Here is a 16,355-nt window from a genome sequence, read left to right as displayed (position 1 = left end):
ATTGTTCTGCTTAGTGCAGAACATTTTGCTTTATACTGACTGGGGTGGGTGACAGGGAAGTACTAACAATGGATCCTCTGTCGACACTGATACTATACGTAAGAAACTTGTGAAAAAATGGTTAGAAAGTGAAATTTTAAAAAAATCAAGTTTTGGCTGGCATTTTCCTCAATTTCTTTTCCTTGGATGACTTCCAGACCCCGTGGCTGTGAACTGTGTACACAATGCAAGATTAATGCTACAAAATGGCAAATCACAGCGCTGGAGGAGCAATTGCGCTTCCCATCATCCATCTTATACAAAAGTCAAAATTATGAGATGAGGTGTCACAGCAGCAAAACTCTGGTCTGAGATAATTAATTCCAATAAAATTCCTATCTCACATGCCAAATGATGGCAGATGCCCTGACTGGAATTCATTTTTAGAATATTAGCATAGAAAAGCTTGCTGGGACCATCGAGATGAGACAGTGGAATCTAAGTAAGGGGTGTTGATTCATATAGCAGCCCCACATGAGCAGTCTATGTAAGAAGCAAGCAACAGAAGGCAAAGCTGCATGTCTTGCTCGGCCTACAAATTCCACAGAAAACAAACTTTGGTTGTCCCATGGAGATATAGGGATCCCATGAGAGAGAGGCGTGTCAGTGAGCCAAAACAGAGAGCCAATACATCAATCCTACCAAAATATGAAGCCAAAGAGTGATTCGAGATAGTTTGTGGACACAAAGCCAACAAGTACAACACTGTATACAAGAAAGGCAGGTTCGAACAGTGGTCATGTTCCAGGCAAAGGCTGATATATCTTGTAAAACAGTTTAAGGGCTCAGGTTGCACTGTGGGCATGCAAGGCAGGGTGACATGAATGTTGTCTCCAACAGTCATCTCACTTTCTAATAGAGTCTTATAAACTAGCTCCTCCCAAGCTTAGCCAGTGCTCGTCATGATTCTGACTCCTGGAAAGAGGGAACACTGTTCCAGGGTGCTGGCTGGCCCTGCAATATGGCACTTCGAGTGCAGAGACCAAAAATGTCATAGGGAGTAGTGCTGCTTCAGGTTCCACTGGGACAGAAGAGGTAAACCAGGCTCTTCATTGTCATCCCCTGACATCTCCTCATCCCCTGAAGAAGTAGTAAGAATAGACATAACACTTTAGACGAGGTTTAAAATATGCTTCCTCTTTGTGTGTTTCAAAAAATGCATTTTATTTTATTTGGGCTTAAAAATAAATAATAAATGAATCTCTAAGGCATATGATACAATAAAACAAATTCAAACAATAAATGAAAATAATATGGTACAAAAACTGGAAATGATAATAACCTTTAAATCCATCATGGTGAGGAATATCATAACATAATAATCACATTCTGCAGTGTAGGAACTATCATGTCAGTCCCCAAAAGCTTTCCAAGATAGCCAGGTCTTAAAAGGTTTTCCAAATGCTTCCAAGGGGTTGGTGCTGATCTAGCCTTGAGTAGAGATCCTGCTCTGTGCTTCTGGAAATGATGCTAATTAGTTGAGAGCACAAAATAACCACGATATTAATGTATTTATGGCTTTATGTAATCTACACTTTCTGTGTGATTGGAAGTGAAGTATAAAAATAGCATTATTTTGCCAAAGGTTTTGGTGGCATTTCTAAAAACATTAACTAGCAAATGTATCTCTAAGCGAGGTGGAATTGCTTGAGTTAAGAACCACAGGGCAGCAATCATAGCTTTTGAGCAAAGATTTCTTGACAGTAAATCATTTCCTTTGAAGACTCTTTCTTATATATACATAAAAGCTCTTGGAAAAATGGAGAGGAGAACAAAATAATTTTTTTCCAGCAGAGTATAGAGGTCCCTGACCCTTGTTTGGATAGCGGACACAACTGGAATGTTAAGAAGGTGTTGTGGGTGTTCTTGCAGTATGGCTGCTTGGGAGAGGTGCCTAGCCTCAAAATGGCTGTTCTGATTGGTATAAGCTCTTCCAAAACACCCATATGCCAGAATGCTTTTACCCTTTTTACCCCTTCCACCATACACTCTTTATTCCCCGACATATTTTTGCTTTGCTTTTCTGTTGTTATATTGGGGTTTGGGGGCTGGTAGCACATATTTAAAAAAAACATTAGGCTGTAGCCACTCATCATTTTTATTTTTGAAGAAAACTTATGGGGCCCATCTGAGGCCCAGAAAGAATCCTGGAAATGACAACAATGGTGGATTGAGTGCTTTGTTTCCCAGAAGTCAGTTTCCCATCTGTTGTTCAATTAAATGTCAGAAGCTAGGGACAGGGAACCTGACAGTCCCTACAAGAGTTTTCTTTCCATGAAGAATTGGGATCCTCAGGCAACGTATTGGGGACCTCATATTTACTGGAACTGAGAAGATTAAAATCATGGAGTGTCACAAGTGAACTCAGTGTGTTAAGATAACATGCATCTCTTTTGAGGAATCAATGTGTACACAAATATTTTCGAGCATTTTGTTAACAAGGTAGCCACTCCTTTCAGGATCTCAAGGCTAATGGAAACCAGCATAGCTGGCTTTCCTAAGCAGCAGAAAAGAGGTTATTGGAGAGAAAAAGTTGTCTATCTTCTTCTAATTTTCAATAGAACAACCATCTCAGGGAACTATTTTCTTGATAATATACAGAATTATTTCTCTGTAGAAGAAACTGTTTCCTCACAGTATTTAAGATGGTCCACAAGCTTTAGAAACCACAAACTCCTATGGGTAGGTTACATCACATAAAACAACAGATGAAAAAAAGTAAATAACACTGGAAAAAATCTATGAAAACCTCACTTTTCCTCATGTAACACATCTTCAAATTATCCACTAGCATTATACTAAGGATTAACAAAAATGCTTTTAAAAGGGAAGATTAGAGGTTAGACTACAAGACTTTCTGTCCCAGGTTCAGTATTTAGTATTCCTCAAATTAAAGCAAAGATGGACACTGTTTCATGGCTAGTGATGACATGCCTGCCTACACATACATATATACCAACAAGTCACACACCAGACACATATCTACTTCTATACCACACACTTATGTCTCTTTGGAAGCAACTAAACTACAGTTAAGAGGTTCAATGCCATCTCCTGTTGTTTCAATGACAAAGGCTTTTTTTATGCTGCATGTGTCATGAGTAAGGATGGCGAGCAGGGGGCTCCCATCCAGGCTGTAAAGCGCACGCGTAGTACTGAGGAATTAAGCAGCCATTCAAAGAGACACAGATCAGGCCCGCCTTAGCCTTTGGGGTTTATATGTCTGGGTTTTTCCCACGCTTATTCAGTTTGTTAGGATTCTGTTTATGTAGCAGTAATAAACATTAGAGAACTACTCCTCATCTCAGCGTGTGTCTCACTGTTAGGACAGCATGCTTTAATCAACTTTCAACAATTGTTTTACAAATGGTCACTGTTAATAAGATACTGATCATAATCTGTACCTTCTGCATTTCATTTTCTTTTGATTGGACTGTTTAAAAGTCCCCTCCCACTACCCCTGCACATAATAACACACACATACAAACACACGCTTGCAACTCTGGATGAAATTGCATCTGAATAAGAGGATTGTAATCAACAAAACTTTGTATTATATTTAAGGAACTGCAAAACTCTTGTGCTCCTTTTTTCAGTCAGTTTATGACAATATAATATTTTCCTGTTCAACGTTTCTCAGAAAACCCACTATCACTGAATATGGAAAGATAGTAATCTAGTCTGCTTTGTTTACATGAGTGAAAATCAGATTAACTTCTCCCACTCAAGTCATGATAATCTTCTTAACTTTTAGCCATTATTTTTCCCAGGCAAGTCATGCCTAAACTTCTATATTTCAAATGATCAGATCAACTCTATCACCTGATCTGAACCTTTGATGATGACCAAGACAAGCTAGGACACTTACTCCATGGCCTGCTGTATCTAGCAAGAGACGCTTCCGCCTCCCACAATGTTCCTAAACTCATTTGTAGTAGGAGATACATGAGACCACATTGAAGGATTTTTAAAACACTAAACTGGCACAAGATTCTCAAGGAATTCTCATATAAGAGTCATGTTCAGAATGTTTGCTTTTTGCTCCAAATTGGAGGGGGAGGGGAAAGCAGGATTATTTCTCAAACTCCAAATGAATGGTATTTACTTCAGAAAAGTATTTTTCTTGTCAAATATAAGGTTCTGACAAAGAGGCCAGAAGGCCAAACTTTATTAGATGATATGTGGAAATCTCAAACCTGACTATGAGACAAGTGGCAAATAATGAGCCTCATATAAGCTCTTATGGCCAGAGGTATGGCAGGGTACATTGTCCTGAAGGACTTGGGATGATGCAATGGTCTCAAGCTGAAGGTTTTTTTGGGGCGGGCCAAAATCAGGCTTAGTGTCACATAAACATTAAGAAGCTTCATGCTTAATTCAATTAAGCAACACTTGCCTTTTAGCTGCAAACATATAAAAGGGCAGAAGCATTAAGTAATGGAGGTGCGGTTTTTGTGCATTTCTGCTGTTATTTTTGTGCAATATGGACTGGTGAGACTGCATGGGTCAAGAAGGATGAATTTGCAGTTGGAGACCCAGCAGAAGTAAGTAGGACCCAAGAGAGAGATCCACTAAGCAAACTGGCAGGCGGAAATAACTGCGTTTTTTGGAGAACAGAACAGATATCAGTGAAAGCAGTTTGACTGTTGCTGGAATCCAAGAGGCTCAGAAAAGAATTATATGTCCCTTTTCTTATTCTCCTCCCTAGGACAGAACTGACCTCAGACGTGAAAGCACAAAAGAAGTTGCATGAGGGAGGAAATGCAACAGTCAAGACCCCTCTTAAATTGTCTGTATAGAACTATGTATGTATAGTTTGTTAAACTAAGGCCACTGTATCTATTAAATATTGTTGTAAATAGAAAACTGTGTATACATGTGTGTAAAAATTCCCTTCTCTTTGCCCCACCCCCTGACAAGGGGTAAAACATACAGGGTATGGCAAAGCAGCCTGTTGCATATTTGCCAGTGGGGGGAAATGTACTACGGAAACAGAAAGCAAAAACATATTCTGAGTTCAGCAGATCCATTTCCCCCCACCATGCATGGAAGAAACATTAAAGTTTGTGTTTATGCAGAAGCTGTCAAGCATGTGTAATTCCAAAACGCTTTGCAATGCTAGCCCAATACATACTACTGTGCAAGAGATCAGGCTACAATTGCATGTTATGAAGAGCCTTCCAAGGTGCACATATTCCAGCATACAATTAGAGCAAATCTGTTAGTCAGGGACAGGGACTGAAGCCCATCCAGCATCCACAACGGCTATACTCCTATTTTATCACAGAAGTCCAGCTGCCAAAGCTGTTTTTCTAAAGCAGCAGAATTTGTTCTGCCGGCCTGTGTTGGAGCCAGTTTTATAGCTAGTCTTTCAAGGAAGTGGATAATGCTCTTGGATCAGTTGGTATCACAACCTGCCCGTTAGATCCCTCTCTGGCTTGAGTCAGAAGGGATTCCAATGAGCCTATCCTGTCAATGATTTCAGAGATTAACTTCTCTCTGCAGCAGATGAGAGGCTACTGCATAAGTAGCTGCCTTGGGAGCTGACCTGTTCTAACAACTATAGGTCATATTTAGCCAAGCTGGGGAAGAAAGCAGCAGCTCTGTAGCTCCAGAACTCTTGGAAGAAACAGATTATCTATATCCATCCCACTGCCAGTTTGGGCACTGCCAGTATTTGTCACAGAAATGGTCTTGGTCACCCAGTGGATGATCTGCACTAGGAGAGAGAACGAGAGAGGGATAGTCCTGGATGTCTCAGTAGACTTAATAGTATTGACAGTAGCATCCTTTTGCAGTTCCTGGAGGTTAGAGGCCCTGCCTTCTGTGGCTCTTAGCTATTTGGGTGTTATCACAAGGTAGTAGATCTGTCTAACCCTCTTGGGAATTGTCCTAGGGCTCCTGCAAATTTCCATCTTGTCTCCCATCTTGTCTCCCATGCTGGAAGGATCATATAGGATATTTATTTCGAGGCAGTTAGTCCAGATACATCAACAATACCTAGTATACTTTTCCTTTCCTGAAAGCAGTTCAAGAACTTAATGGGCTGGAAGTGTGAGAACAAGATAAAGCTGAATTAAGACAAGGCAGAGTTGCTGCTTATTTTATTCCAGAAGCTGGACTTCAAGATTCAGGATAAATACTTGCTCTGGAAGGGACTGCATTCTAAGAAACAGTCTGGAAGTCTAGATCCAGCACTGATTACAGGCCTCTCCTCTGCAACAGCTCATATGTTCATTCAACAGGTTTCCAGAACCACAATTTGCCCAGTCACCTGATTTCTGACATAGGCCCACAATTCGAAACATATTTTTAGAAAGCCCCATTTTAGCTATTGGATGAAATGTCTACCTGTCCTCTGCACATCAGCCATAGTTTAAGATAGAGAGACCTGAACTGGGAGATGTTCCTGATGAAAAAGAAAGGGACATACTCCCCCTCCTGCTCTCCTGAGTCACAAGGAAGGAGGAGGAGAAAACCATGAAAATGGGGAGATCTAACCAGTTCCAGTTGAAGAAAGGAAAAATAGAGGAGGAGGAGGAGGAGGTTTAAGGGTTGAGGGCAAAAGAGCTGGTGCTGCAAGGCAAAGAGAACTGTTGAATAAACATATTTCAGCAGTCACCTCCCAAGACCATCAAGCGGCCAGGCAAGTATCCATTAATTCAGATGAGTAGGAAAAAAAGTCTGATGTGTAAACTCAATAATAGATATATATAGCCTCTAACTGCTTTGTACTGCAGTGGATAATCAACTGTTGTTGAGGATTCATTCTTGCTTACAGTAAAGATTTTAATCAACTGTGGAGTCCTTGGTGCTCTCTGAGTTTGGTTTTTTTCTTGCAGACGTTTCATTACCCAACTAGGTAACATCATCAGTGCTAGTGAGTGTGAGGTTTGCTCCCTGTTTATATACAATTGGCAGGACAAGCTACTGTATATAAACAAGGAGAAAACCCCACACTCACTAGCACTGATGATGTTACCTAGCTGGGTAATAAAACATCTGCAAGCAAACAACCAAGCTTAGAGAATACCAAGGACTCCTTAGTTCAATCCTGAGCTACATATATTCTCTTCTGTTGGGGGTCTATGGTCAAGTTTTCCTGAGTTGTGAATTTAGGGTTATGGAACTGGAGACCTGTGATTTATTGTTGAGCCCTGTTGTGAAGCCTGACCTCATGCACTTCGATATGTTTAGAGAATAGCTTTACATATGCTGGTCATTCCAAGCTGAGGTTGGATTTGTAGTTGCTCAGCACTCTTGAAAGACAGTTGTGGGCTTTTGTGCTTGTTTGTCCTTGTTAAATTCAAGTGTTTTTATTGCAGTGTGAAAGTTATAGCTTTCAGTTCTGAGAATTGCTAATTCACTCTATCTGCCTGCCTGCCTGCCTGCCTGCCTGCAGAATGCCCTAGGTTCAAACTACAGTATCAACATTTAAGAAACAAACAGAGGATGAGGTAGCAGGGGAAAATAAGGTTTTCAGGGTATTTAAATGATCTGCATCCAAGGACATTCACAGAGTAGTTCCCTACTTTATAAAACTCATAAGTCACCAAGTCCAGGATGAAAGAAACTTTAGTGTCACTAGATATTATGGACCTTCATAAAGCAAACTTCTATTTTTTAATTCAGATCTTTAACATTTAAAGAGATCAGAGACTGGTGTGAACATCTCTTCGCTGTTAGGATCAAAACATGAGCAAAAAGCTTTCTTTTTTATTTGGTTTAACCTGAGTTGCAAACCCAAGGCCCCTGAGCTACAAGTAGATTCCTGAAGAGTTGGATACTATCTCCATTGCCCCTTTAAAAATTGCTATCCAATTCTAATTTTTGATAGGAGAAAAGGGAGAAATGATTGAACAAATGGGGAGTGATTATATGAAATGTAATTTAAACACATTTTTTTTATCCTGGATCCTATATCCTACTTATACCATTGTTTTGGATGTCACTCAACTTGGCCTTCAACTTAAAAAAAGTTGAACCACCCTATGTTATGACTTAAAGCTCTCCTTTCTGTCCATAGGCCAATTTCCTATAGCAAATGTGTGTGTAACAAGTTTTTTTTTTAAAGCCCTATCTCACAAACGATCAGGCAGGAATTCTCAAGGAGTTGGTGCACATTTATAACCATTCATCCTTCCATATACTGTATTAGGACCTACACTGGACATGTACAAAGGAGTATACACTCATCACATGTCCTTAACTACATGGATTTATTCTCCTGGCTTTATAATGTTTACCTCAGTGCACATATCTCTAAAAGTATGTAATTCCAAACAAACTATCAGTTAATTTCATAAGAAAGCAGATGCCATATTTATTTATTTATGGTCAACTTTATATAACCGCCCATCTATGTGACTCTGAGTGGCACACACAATTTAAATAAAACGATTAAAACAATTAAAAAGCATAAATATAACCCAAACCATGGGAGAGTACATTCAAAATCTTACATACAATATGATGATTTCGTGGGGTTCCTATTTACATGGGATCCCAAGCCTGCTGACAAAACCAAGTTTTGAGGGATTTCCAGAAGGTCAGTAGGGTTGGGGCCAATCGCACCTTGAGGGTGGGGGAATGATCCTACAATCCTACAAAACAATCCTACAAAAGCCTGAGTTAACAGGAGGAAAATCAGACACTTAAAACTTTTGACTTGCAATAATCAGAATAGTTTAAGTACAGCAAAACCAGAATTGGTTCCTCCACACAGTGATCAGTACATTTCCAATATTTTTCCTTTAATTAGGACCACTACTTTCTATCTCCTTGGTTATACTTTTCTGGAGAATTCCCAAAAGTTTTAAAAACAATCTTATAGAAAGAAGAATTCTGCAGATTTTAGTGTAAGTTGAATATATGAAACAACAACCAAAAGCAGGGGCAGACTTTCTTTTTTCTCCCAGACCTAAGAAACACAATTTGAAAATCAATAAAGTTGGAAAACCACAGGGTTTTCTACAGATGTAACTATGGTGCTTCATCTAAAGTAAGAACTATCACATTGATCCAGTTATTGAGCTATGTGATTTTTGTTGCAGTGCACAGCTGTATGTATCTGAATTTCTGAAGTTCTTAAACATAAAAGCCAACACCACATGCTATGATATACACCAGAATAAAATAGTAACAACTCACATAATGATTGGATAAGAAATATTGCATTTACCTGGAACAAAGCTTCCCTGGACCACCTCCTTATAAGCCCACCAGCCTTCATGGATTTTTGGTGAATTCTGCTGAGCTAAAGAAAGAAAAACAAACCAATAAGAACAGAGCAACAATATTTTATGTTTGTGATCTAACAGCTTTTAGTCTTCCATATGACATTGCTCACACAATTCAAAATGGGTCACAATGTTTTGTATAGCTTCCAGAAGAGTTGATGGAGGTCATGCTCTAATTCTCAAATTGGATAGCAAGCCTTGTTTGTATCAATGACGCTTACATAGAAAGAGAATCTCAAAACTAGTCTATAATTGACTTTTGTGTGATTCAAAATTTCATCCAAAGCTACTTGCTACTTCATATGAAAGTGCCTAAAAAAGTCTGTGAACCACTCCCCACAAAAACCTGAGAATGTGAATGTGAATGTGAATATATATATATATATATATATATATATATATAGTCTTCAGTTTCTTGTTGCAGACATTTCATTGCCAGACTGAGTAACATCATTAGTGCTCTCTCTCCAAACTCAGAAAACACCAAGAACCTAACAATCCAACTCTGAGATACATGTATTCATCACTATTATTCTTATGCTTATGGCTAAGGTTCTGGGCTAGAAACCAGGAGTCTGGGAGTTCTAGTCCTGTCTTAGCCATGAAGGCCGGCTGGGTGACCTTGGGCCGGTCCCTGTCTCTCAGCCCAACTCGGTGCAATGTAGACTAGCCTCCTCATGGTGCACCCTGGGCAACGTGACTTGTTACGACTAAATAGTCTACACATCTGGCTGCTGGACCTCACAAGGATTTCCCAGCAAGAAAAGCAGCATGAAGATTGAACTGCTACACCATATGATTTTTTTTTTAAAAAAAATTCTTATGCTTTGTTGATATTGAACTTTGGGGTGGGTTTAAGAAATTGAAAAGCTATCTGATTAGTCTGGTTGTTTGTTGGGAGTATTTGAGTGCTCATTAAAGTAAAAATGCAGGACACAAATTAAATAGATAAAATAAATATAGGATTGGCTCTTGAACTTTGCTGGTGAGCTGTAAATGCTGGTATCATGAGCAGAGTGTGGCAAAAATCATAGTGGGATGGGTGTTTCCATTTCACTGTCATAATGTTAATGAATGCTATTCATGCAGTTAAGTACCATCAGCCTTCTCCTACAACCAGTAATGCTACAGAAGTGCAATGTTTACAGACAACAGAAGAAAACTCATAGCACTGTGATGAATGGCACATTCAAAACTGGGAAGTGCTTACTAACTGCTAAGAGAATTATGAGAAGAGTCACTCTTTGACCTGTCACTCTTTGACCTGTGCATTGGGCATTTGCCTTATATCCTACTATAGGTAAGAATACAGACTTATCTGTTCTGTCCTGTCTGGAATTTTTTCTCCCTATTTTCAAATAAATGTTAAAATCAGCTATTTTCCCAAACTTTCTGCAACTGACTGCATAGTAGCAATCAGAATTAGGGCTACCAATTCTGGACCACAAAAATTTAGTTGATTGCTAGATGGTGGCAAAGAAATAGAGAAAACTCTGTTCCCATCTAGTAGTTGTCTGGTTTTTTTAGCCCAGACATGGTAGCCATAATCAACATCGACTGCTACCCCGCTGACCCTTGAAGGGGAACATGCTTAGTTCTTATTGCCTCTTATTATAAGTGTTGTTTTGAATTTTGTCCAGTGGCAACATAGCCAAGTTTGAATGTCCCATGCACATTTCTAATTGTTGCTGTTGTTATTCAGAGTTAAAACCAGAGATATGAACCAGTGATTTGCTGAAAATCTCTACCCTGTTTAAGAGCAGAAAAGTTGGGGAGATCATGTCATCAAGTTTCTTAAAAGGGGAGAGAAATTCTCTAACAATGTTTTGAGCTTGGGTATAGGATGATTTGTATAATATCACAATTTTCATATATGTTCCTTAAAATATTTTTATTTCAATTATTTATTAATTACATGGTGCAACATTGGCCATCTTCCTTCTTAAACCTTCCTGAAAATGCATATAAGTAGAAGCAAACCAAGTTATAAAATGAGTAAAACTTTTACACTGCAATATATGTAACTTTTGAGAGGGAAGACCTAAAACATATAAAACATTTTACCTTCCTGTTTCTATGTAACACAGGGGTCATTTAAGTGAACAAAATACCTGCTTATGAATTTTTCTGTTGAACAAGAAAAGCCATATCATCAAGTTTTGTACTAAATGATGCATGACACTGAACATCTATTAGAAAAAGGTAATACTGCCAGTACCAATATACTTATAAAATCCTTATGAGGCCAACAAGCATCAAGTTGACTGTATAAAACTCCCCCAAACAAACAGCAAACAGGCAGAAAATTGTTAAGTATTGAATCCTAAATCACATTATCCTGGCAATTATGAGATAGACTTGGGTTTACCAACAGGTAAACTATTATCCTGTAGTTAAGCCAGATGGGTTGGGGCACACGCTCAGAATTTCTGTGCCAGAGATTTAAAGGTCACTTAAAATAAAAGGGAGGAAGAATAGGAAGCTCTGTCAGGGCTAGTCCTGAATTACAGACTATGGCAGGAGAACTAGAGCACAGGGTACCGATGAATGGTATGTAAGACAAATGAGGAAGGGGATCCCAGGGTACATCTTTGTCTTTTAGAAAACTGTACATGAAAAGCATGACTGATACGAATTTGCACTCTGCCATGTTTTAAAATGACTTCTGATACACCAAGCAGGATCTGACAACATTTTGTTTTTCAGATAAGCCATGAAGGGGTTGGGGTGCCATGTGGGATAAAGGGTCTCCCCCGCCATACACACTCTCTTCCCATTTGAGTAGTTTTTGTCAATTGTAAAAAGGAGGTGGGTTTTTGTTTTAAACCCTAATCCACAAAGCCGGATTAGTAACTGACATCTCAAAAACAAAGGGCTGTGAAATTAAAATGAAGCTGCCGCACAAATGTGTCTTGTTCAGCATTCACTATGGTACACCCAGCACAGCAGGCCCATGCTCTTTAATCTCATGCCCATCTGACAACATGGCACAATGCCTGCCTGCATTGCAAGGAAGTCTGACCTTACAATTGGGCTACTGATGCCAACTGCCAAGAAGGGCTTTAAAAATAGGCCGCCCAAATTGTACTGCCCAGATCGTAATTCCCTTTCAGGCAAGTAGAAAATGCAGCTATGACCAAGTTACACACAGGCATCACATTTGAATAAGCAAAGCAAGCACATCCTGCTGCATTATACAAATAGCAATTCCACTATAACTGCTTGGAGAAATATATCAATCCCACGGGGCTGCATCAAACTGATGACGCCGTCGTAGACTGAAGTCTTTAATGAGCTCTCCCACACACTTTAACAATTCTCCCACTTTGTCCTCACCGTCCATGAATCCCAAACACATTTAGCATCATGCTGAGCTCCCAAGCCAGGCAGTGGCTGAACGTCTCAGCTAACCAGCGCTATCTCTCTGCCCCAAATTCGTCAGTCATAGAATTTGCCCCTCCTTTCCCCAAAACTTCCAAAGCCCAATGAAGAAAAAAAAAGCCATTCAGTTCATGTTGGTGCTATTCTAGTAATGCAATACAGTATTCCACAAATGCCAACAAGCCTGCAAAGCTACATTCAAGGGCTTTCTCAGGTAACAGTCCGCCCAGAAAGGAAGGAAGAACAGCAAACCTGGATGGCATGCAAGCTTCATCTATAGCAGGAGACAGAAATGGAAGGATGCTGATTTTCCATGTATGGTGAGGATGCAAGTTTTAAGATTCTGCATGAGGTTTCCCCTGATTCACAGTTAACATGGTACAGGTAGTTATAGGTAGTTAGGTAGGTAGTTAACATGGTACAGGTAGTTATAGGTATAGGTAGTCCTACTCCAAAATGATTTTACTGTATCTCTGCTGTTGTACATGTACAACAGCAGTTGTTGTTTATTTGTTCAGTCGCTTCCGACTCTTTGTGACTTCATGGACCAGCCCACGCCAGAGCTTCCTGTCGGTCGTCAACACCCCCAGCTCCCCCAGGGACGAGTCCGTCACCTCTAGAATATCATCCATCCATCTTGCCCTTGGTCGGCCCCTCTTCCTTTTGCCCTCCACTCTCCCTAGCATCAGCATCTTCTCCAGGGTGTCCTGTCTTCTCATTATGTGGCCAAAGTATTTCAGTTTTGCCTTGAATATCATTCCCTCAAGTGAGCAGTCTGGCTTTATTTCCTGGAGGATGGACTGGTTTGATCTTCTTGCAGTCCAAGGCACTCTCAGAATTTTCCTCCAACACCACAGTTCAAAAGCATCAATCTTCCTTCTCTCAGCCTTCCTTATGGTCCAGCTCTCGCAGCCATATGTTACTACGGGGAACACCATTGCTTTAACTATGCGGACCTTTGTTGTCAGTGTGATGTCTCTGCTCTTAACTATTTTATCGACAGCAGAGATACAGTAAAATCATTTTGGAGTAGGACTCAATAACTACCTATGGATAAATTATTTTAAGCTCTGAGACATAGTGGCTGGAGTTTGCAAGCTACACACTGAATATGAGATTGGTGACAAGCAGAAGATATCCCAGTGCAACATCTGGAGAGTTCTTGCATGTCTTTTGCAATAGCACAGCTTGTGAAGAGGCACTAATTTCATAGTACTTATGTCTGAATCTTCACAATTGTTCACCAGCACATCTGAATCAGTTTCAGCCATTCCTGATATTCTCTGTTTTCAGCATTATCATTGCAAAAAATGGAAAGATACATGTCTTATTCTAATTCCAGTATTTATGTTCAAGAGTATTCTTGCTATTGGATTTATAACAATGTCCTGTAAAGAAATTAACAGCCCATAATTTCTTACACATAATTACAAAACTGGGTCTTTGTGGCAAAGATTCCTCTGAACAAACAGCAAGGAAACTGTTAACATCTAGACTGAACAAATTCTGTGGTATTTCACTGCCCATTATATATGAAGAAATCACACAGATAAATAGAGGCAGCTTTTTGTAAATGCCATAGAAGAAATGTAATTGTTTCTAGCCTGATACTTTAACCACTACACCAGTCTGGCTTTCTTCCCCCTTGTTTGTCCGACTGAATCATTATGACTTAAAAACTGCAAAGAAAAGATATATTCTAATTCTCTCTCTCACTCTCTCTCTCACACACACAGTGCGTGCATAGGAAATATGAAGATCTGCCTGTCCCAGCGACCATATCAATTTACTTCATTTCATGTTTCCTATACTTGCACCCTAACTTTCAGGATTGAAGTCTATGTCTTGCCCCCACACTGACACCTCAAGCAAAGCCTTCTAGCCTGTGCCTTGAGAGAAGTCTAAGATTAGCAGACAAAATGCTCATTGTCTTTGAAGAATTGGTGGGCCTGCACAACCCCGTATTTTCTTTGGGTAGAAAAGAGAGAAAAACAGCAATAATGAAAAAATAGCTGCAGAGGTGGGAGAGGATATACAGTATGATAAATCATAGTAAGGTTGTAAGAGACAGAGTGTGGAGGAGAAAGGACTGGTACAATGCAGACTTTAATTTGAAGAAACCATAAAATGGTATATTGATAAGAGATGGAAGTACTGGCTGAGAAGATGACCACATGGCCCAGGTGGAACGAAAGCCTTGGTAGTGATTGCTGTTTATTACCTGAGGTAAATGGTTCCTTGCAGCATCAGACTTAAGACCCTGCACGCCTTGCAGAGGCCATCACCTTCCTGGGCCTGGAACTGAAAGGGGAAGCTGTCAGTGGTCCTGGGAAGGTTGGAAGGCAGGCCAACCAAGGAGGAGATGCCAGGCTGGGACTTGGCAGTTTTTGAGGGGAGAGAGGAAAGATGCTGGGAAAAGGGGGGAAGGCAGATGGGATACAGGTGGTGGTACCAGAGGTGGCTGCTGAGGAGCAGGAGAGAGAACACATTGGGAGTTCTGGGAATAGGGTTACCAGATATTGGAACAGGCAAAGGAGAATCCAGACAATTGGAAAGGAGGACAAATGGGGGAAAAGGAGGACACACTAACTGTTTAACTTTTTCTGGCATCCGCAATAAAATCTATGTCAAAGAAGTGCAAAAAAATGTACATAGGCCTACTGGCAAGTGGAATATGCTATGCTGGGACATCAGTGGGCGGAGGAGGGGGAGGCACTGGGAGTTTGGGGGCTGTGGGCTGGTGGAATACACTGCCCTAGACATTGGCAGTGGGGACATCTGAAGGGAAGGAGCAAAGGGAAGGTGCTGGATGAAGCTGCAGGGTGGCCAGAGAAATATGCTATGCTGGGAGATGATGAAGGGAGGATGGAATAGGATGGTGGCATGGACCAGCTTTACCTCTTCACCCATCTAGGTTTTGTTTCTTCTGAAACGTGGAACTACCAAAGCATTCTAGATTTCACTTTTACTGAAGTGTGACTAATCCAAAAGCAAGTGGCAGAACCTGTGGAATGTGATGGTTTGTCCTGGGCTTGAAAGAACAACAACAAAAAAGTATGTATACTCCTAATAAAGGGAACCATTAATGGACTGTCCACACTGCTGCTGCCCAAAAACCTCTCTTCTAACCAGGGAGATCTCAGTGGCCTATCTAAACTCCCTGTCCAAGGAAATGTTGACATGCCCAGTCATGGGCTTCAGAATTTCATGCAGTCTGTAGCAACCGTGGACTTGTCTCAGCTGGTATCTGGCTACATGCAGGCAGTAAGGGACACATTAAATTTCATATTTTTGGATGGCATGAGTGATCTGAAAAGAGAAGGAGGTCCGGGTGACTCTGATATCAGGGACAAATCATTCACAGGTCTGTTTTAGACTGGCATCTGAACTAGAAAGAATTAAACATAAACATCCAGGCTCCAAAAATGTTAAAATGGCCCAGCAGACAATTTATCTCCCACACACTTGGTGAAAAACCACAGCTTTCACTGCTTAGTTATGCCTACAGTACCAGTTTCTACCATTCCTCAGCCAGTCATATTTAGTAATAGTTATCTATGTCTGGATGCAGTATTGATTGCTGCAATGTACTGTATGAGTGGCTGCCTTGGAAATGTGTCTGGAAGCTGCAGCTGGTGCAAAATGAAGCAGTTCAGCTGCTAACCAGTGCAAGGAACAGGTAGTATGATACCTATA

General features: G+C 40.3%; 1 protein-coding gene across 1 annotated transcript in view; it reads right to left on the bottom strand.

The window, feature by feature from the left end:
- CA10 (carbonic anhydrase 10) overlaps positions 1-16,355 on the bottom strand; it is a 395,508-nt gene that overhangs the window by 314,070 nt on the left and 65,083 nt on the right. The window contains exon 2 of the mRNA XM_063296562.1: positions 9,221-9,295. Within this exon, the coding sequence (XP_063152632.1) occupies positions 9,221-9,295 (75 nt within the window). The remainder of the gene's footprint in view (positions 1-9,220; positions 9,296-16,355) is intronic.

The sequence above is a fragment of the Candoia aspera genome, chromosome 2 (assembly GCF_035149785.1).
Source record: "Candoia aspera isolate rCanAsp1 chromosome 2, rCanAsp1.hap2, whole genome shotgun sequence".
NCBI classification, from domain to species: Eukaryota; Metazoa; Chordata; class Lepidosauria; order Squamata; family Boidae; genus Candoia; species Candoia aspera.
This window is presented reverse-complemented; position numbering and strand designations above follow the sequence as displayed.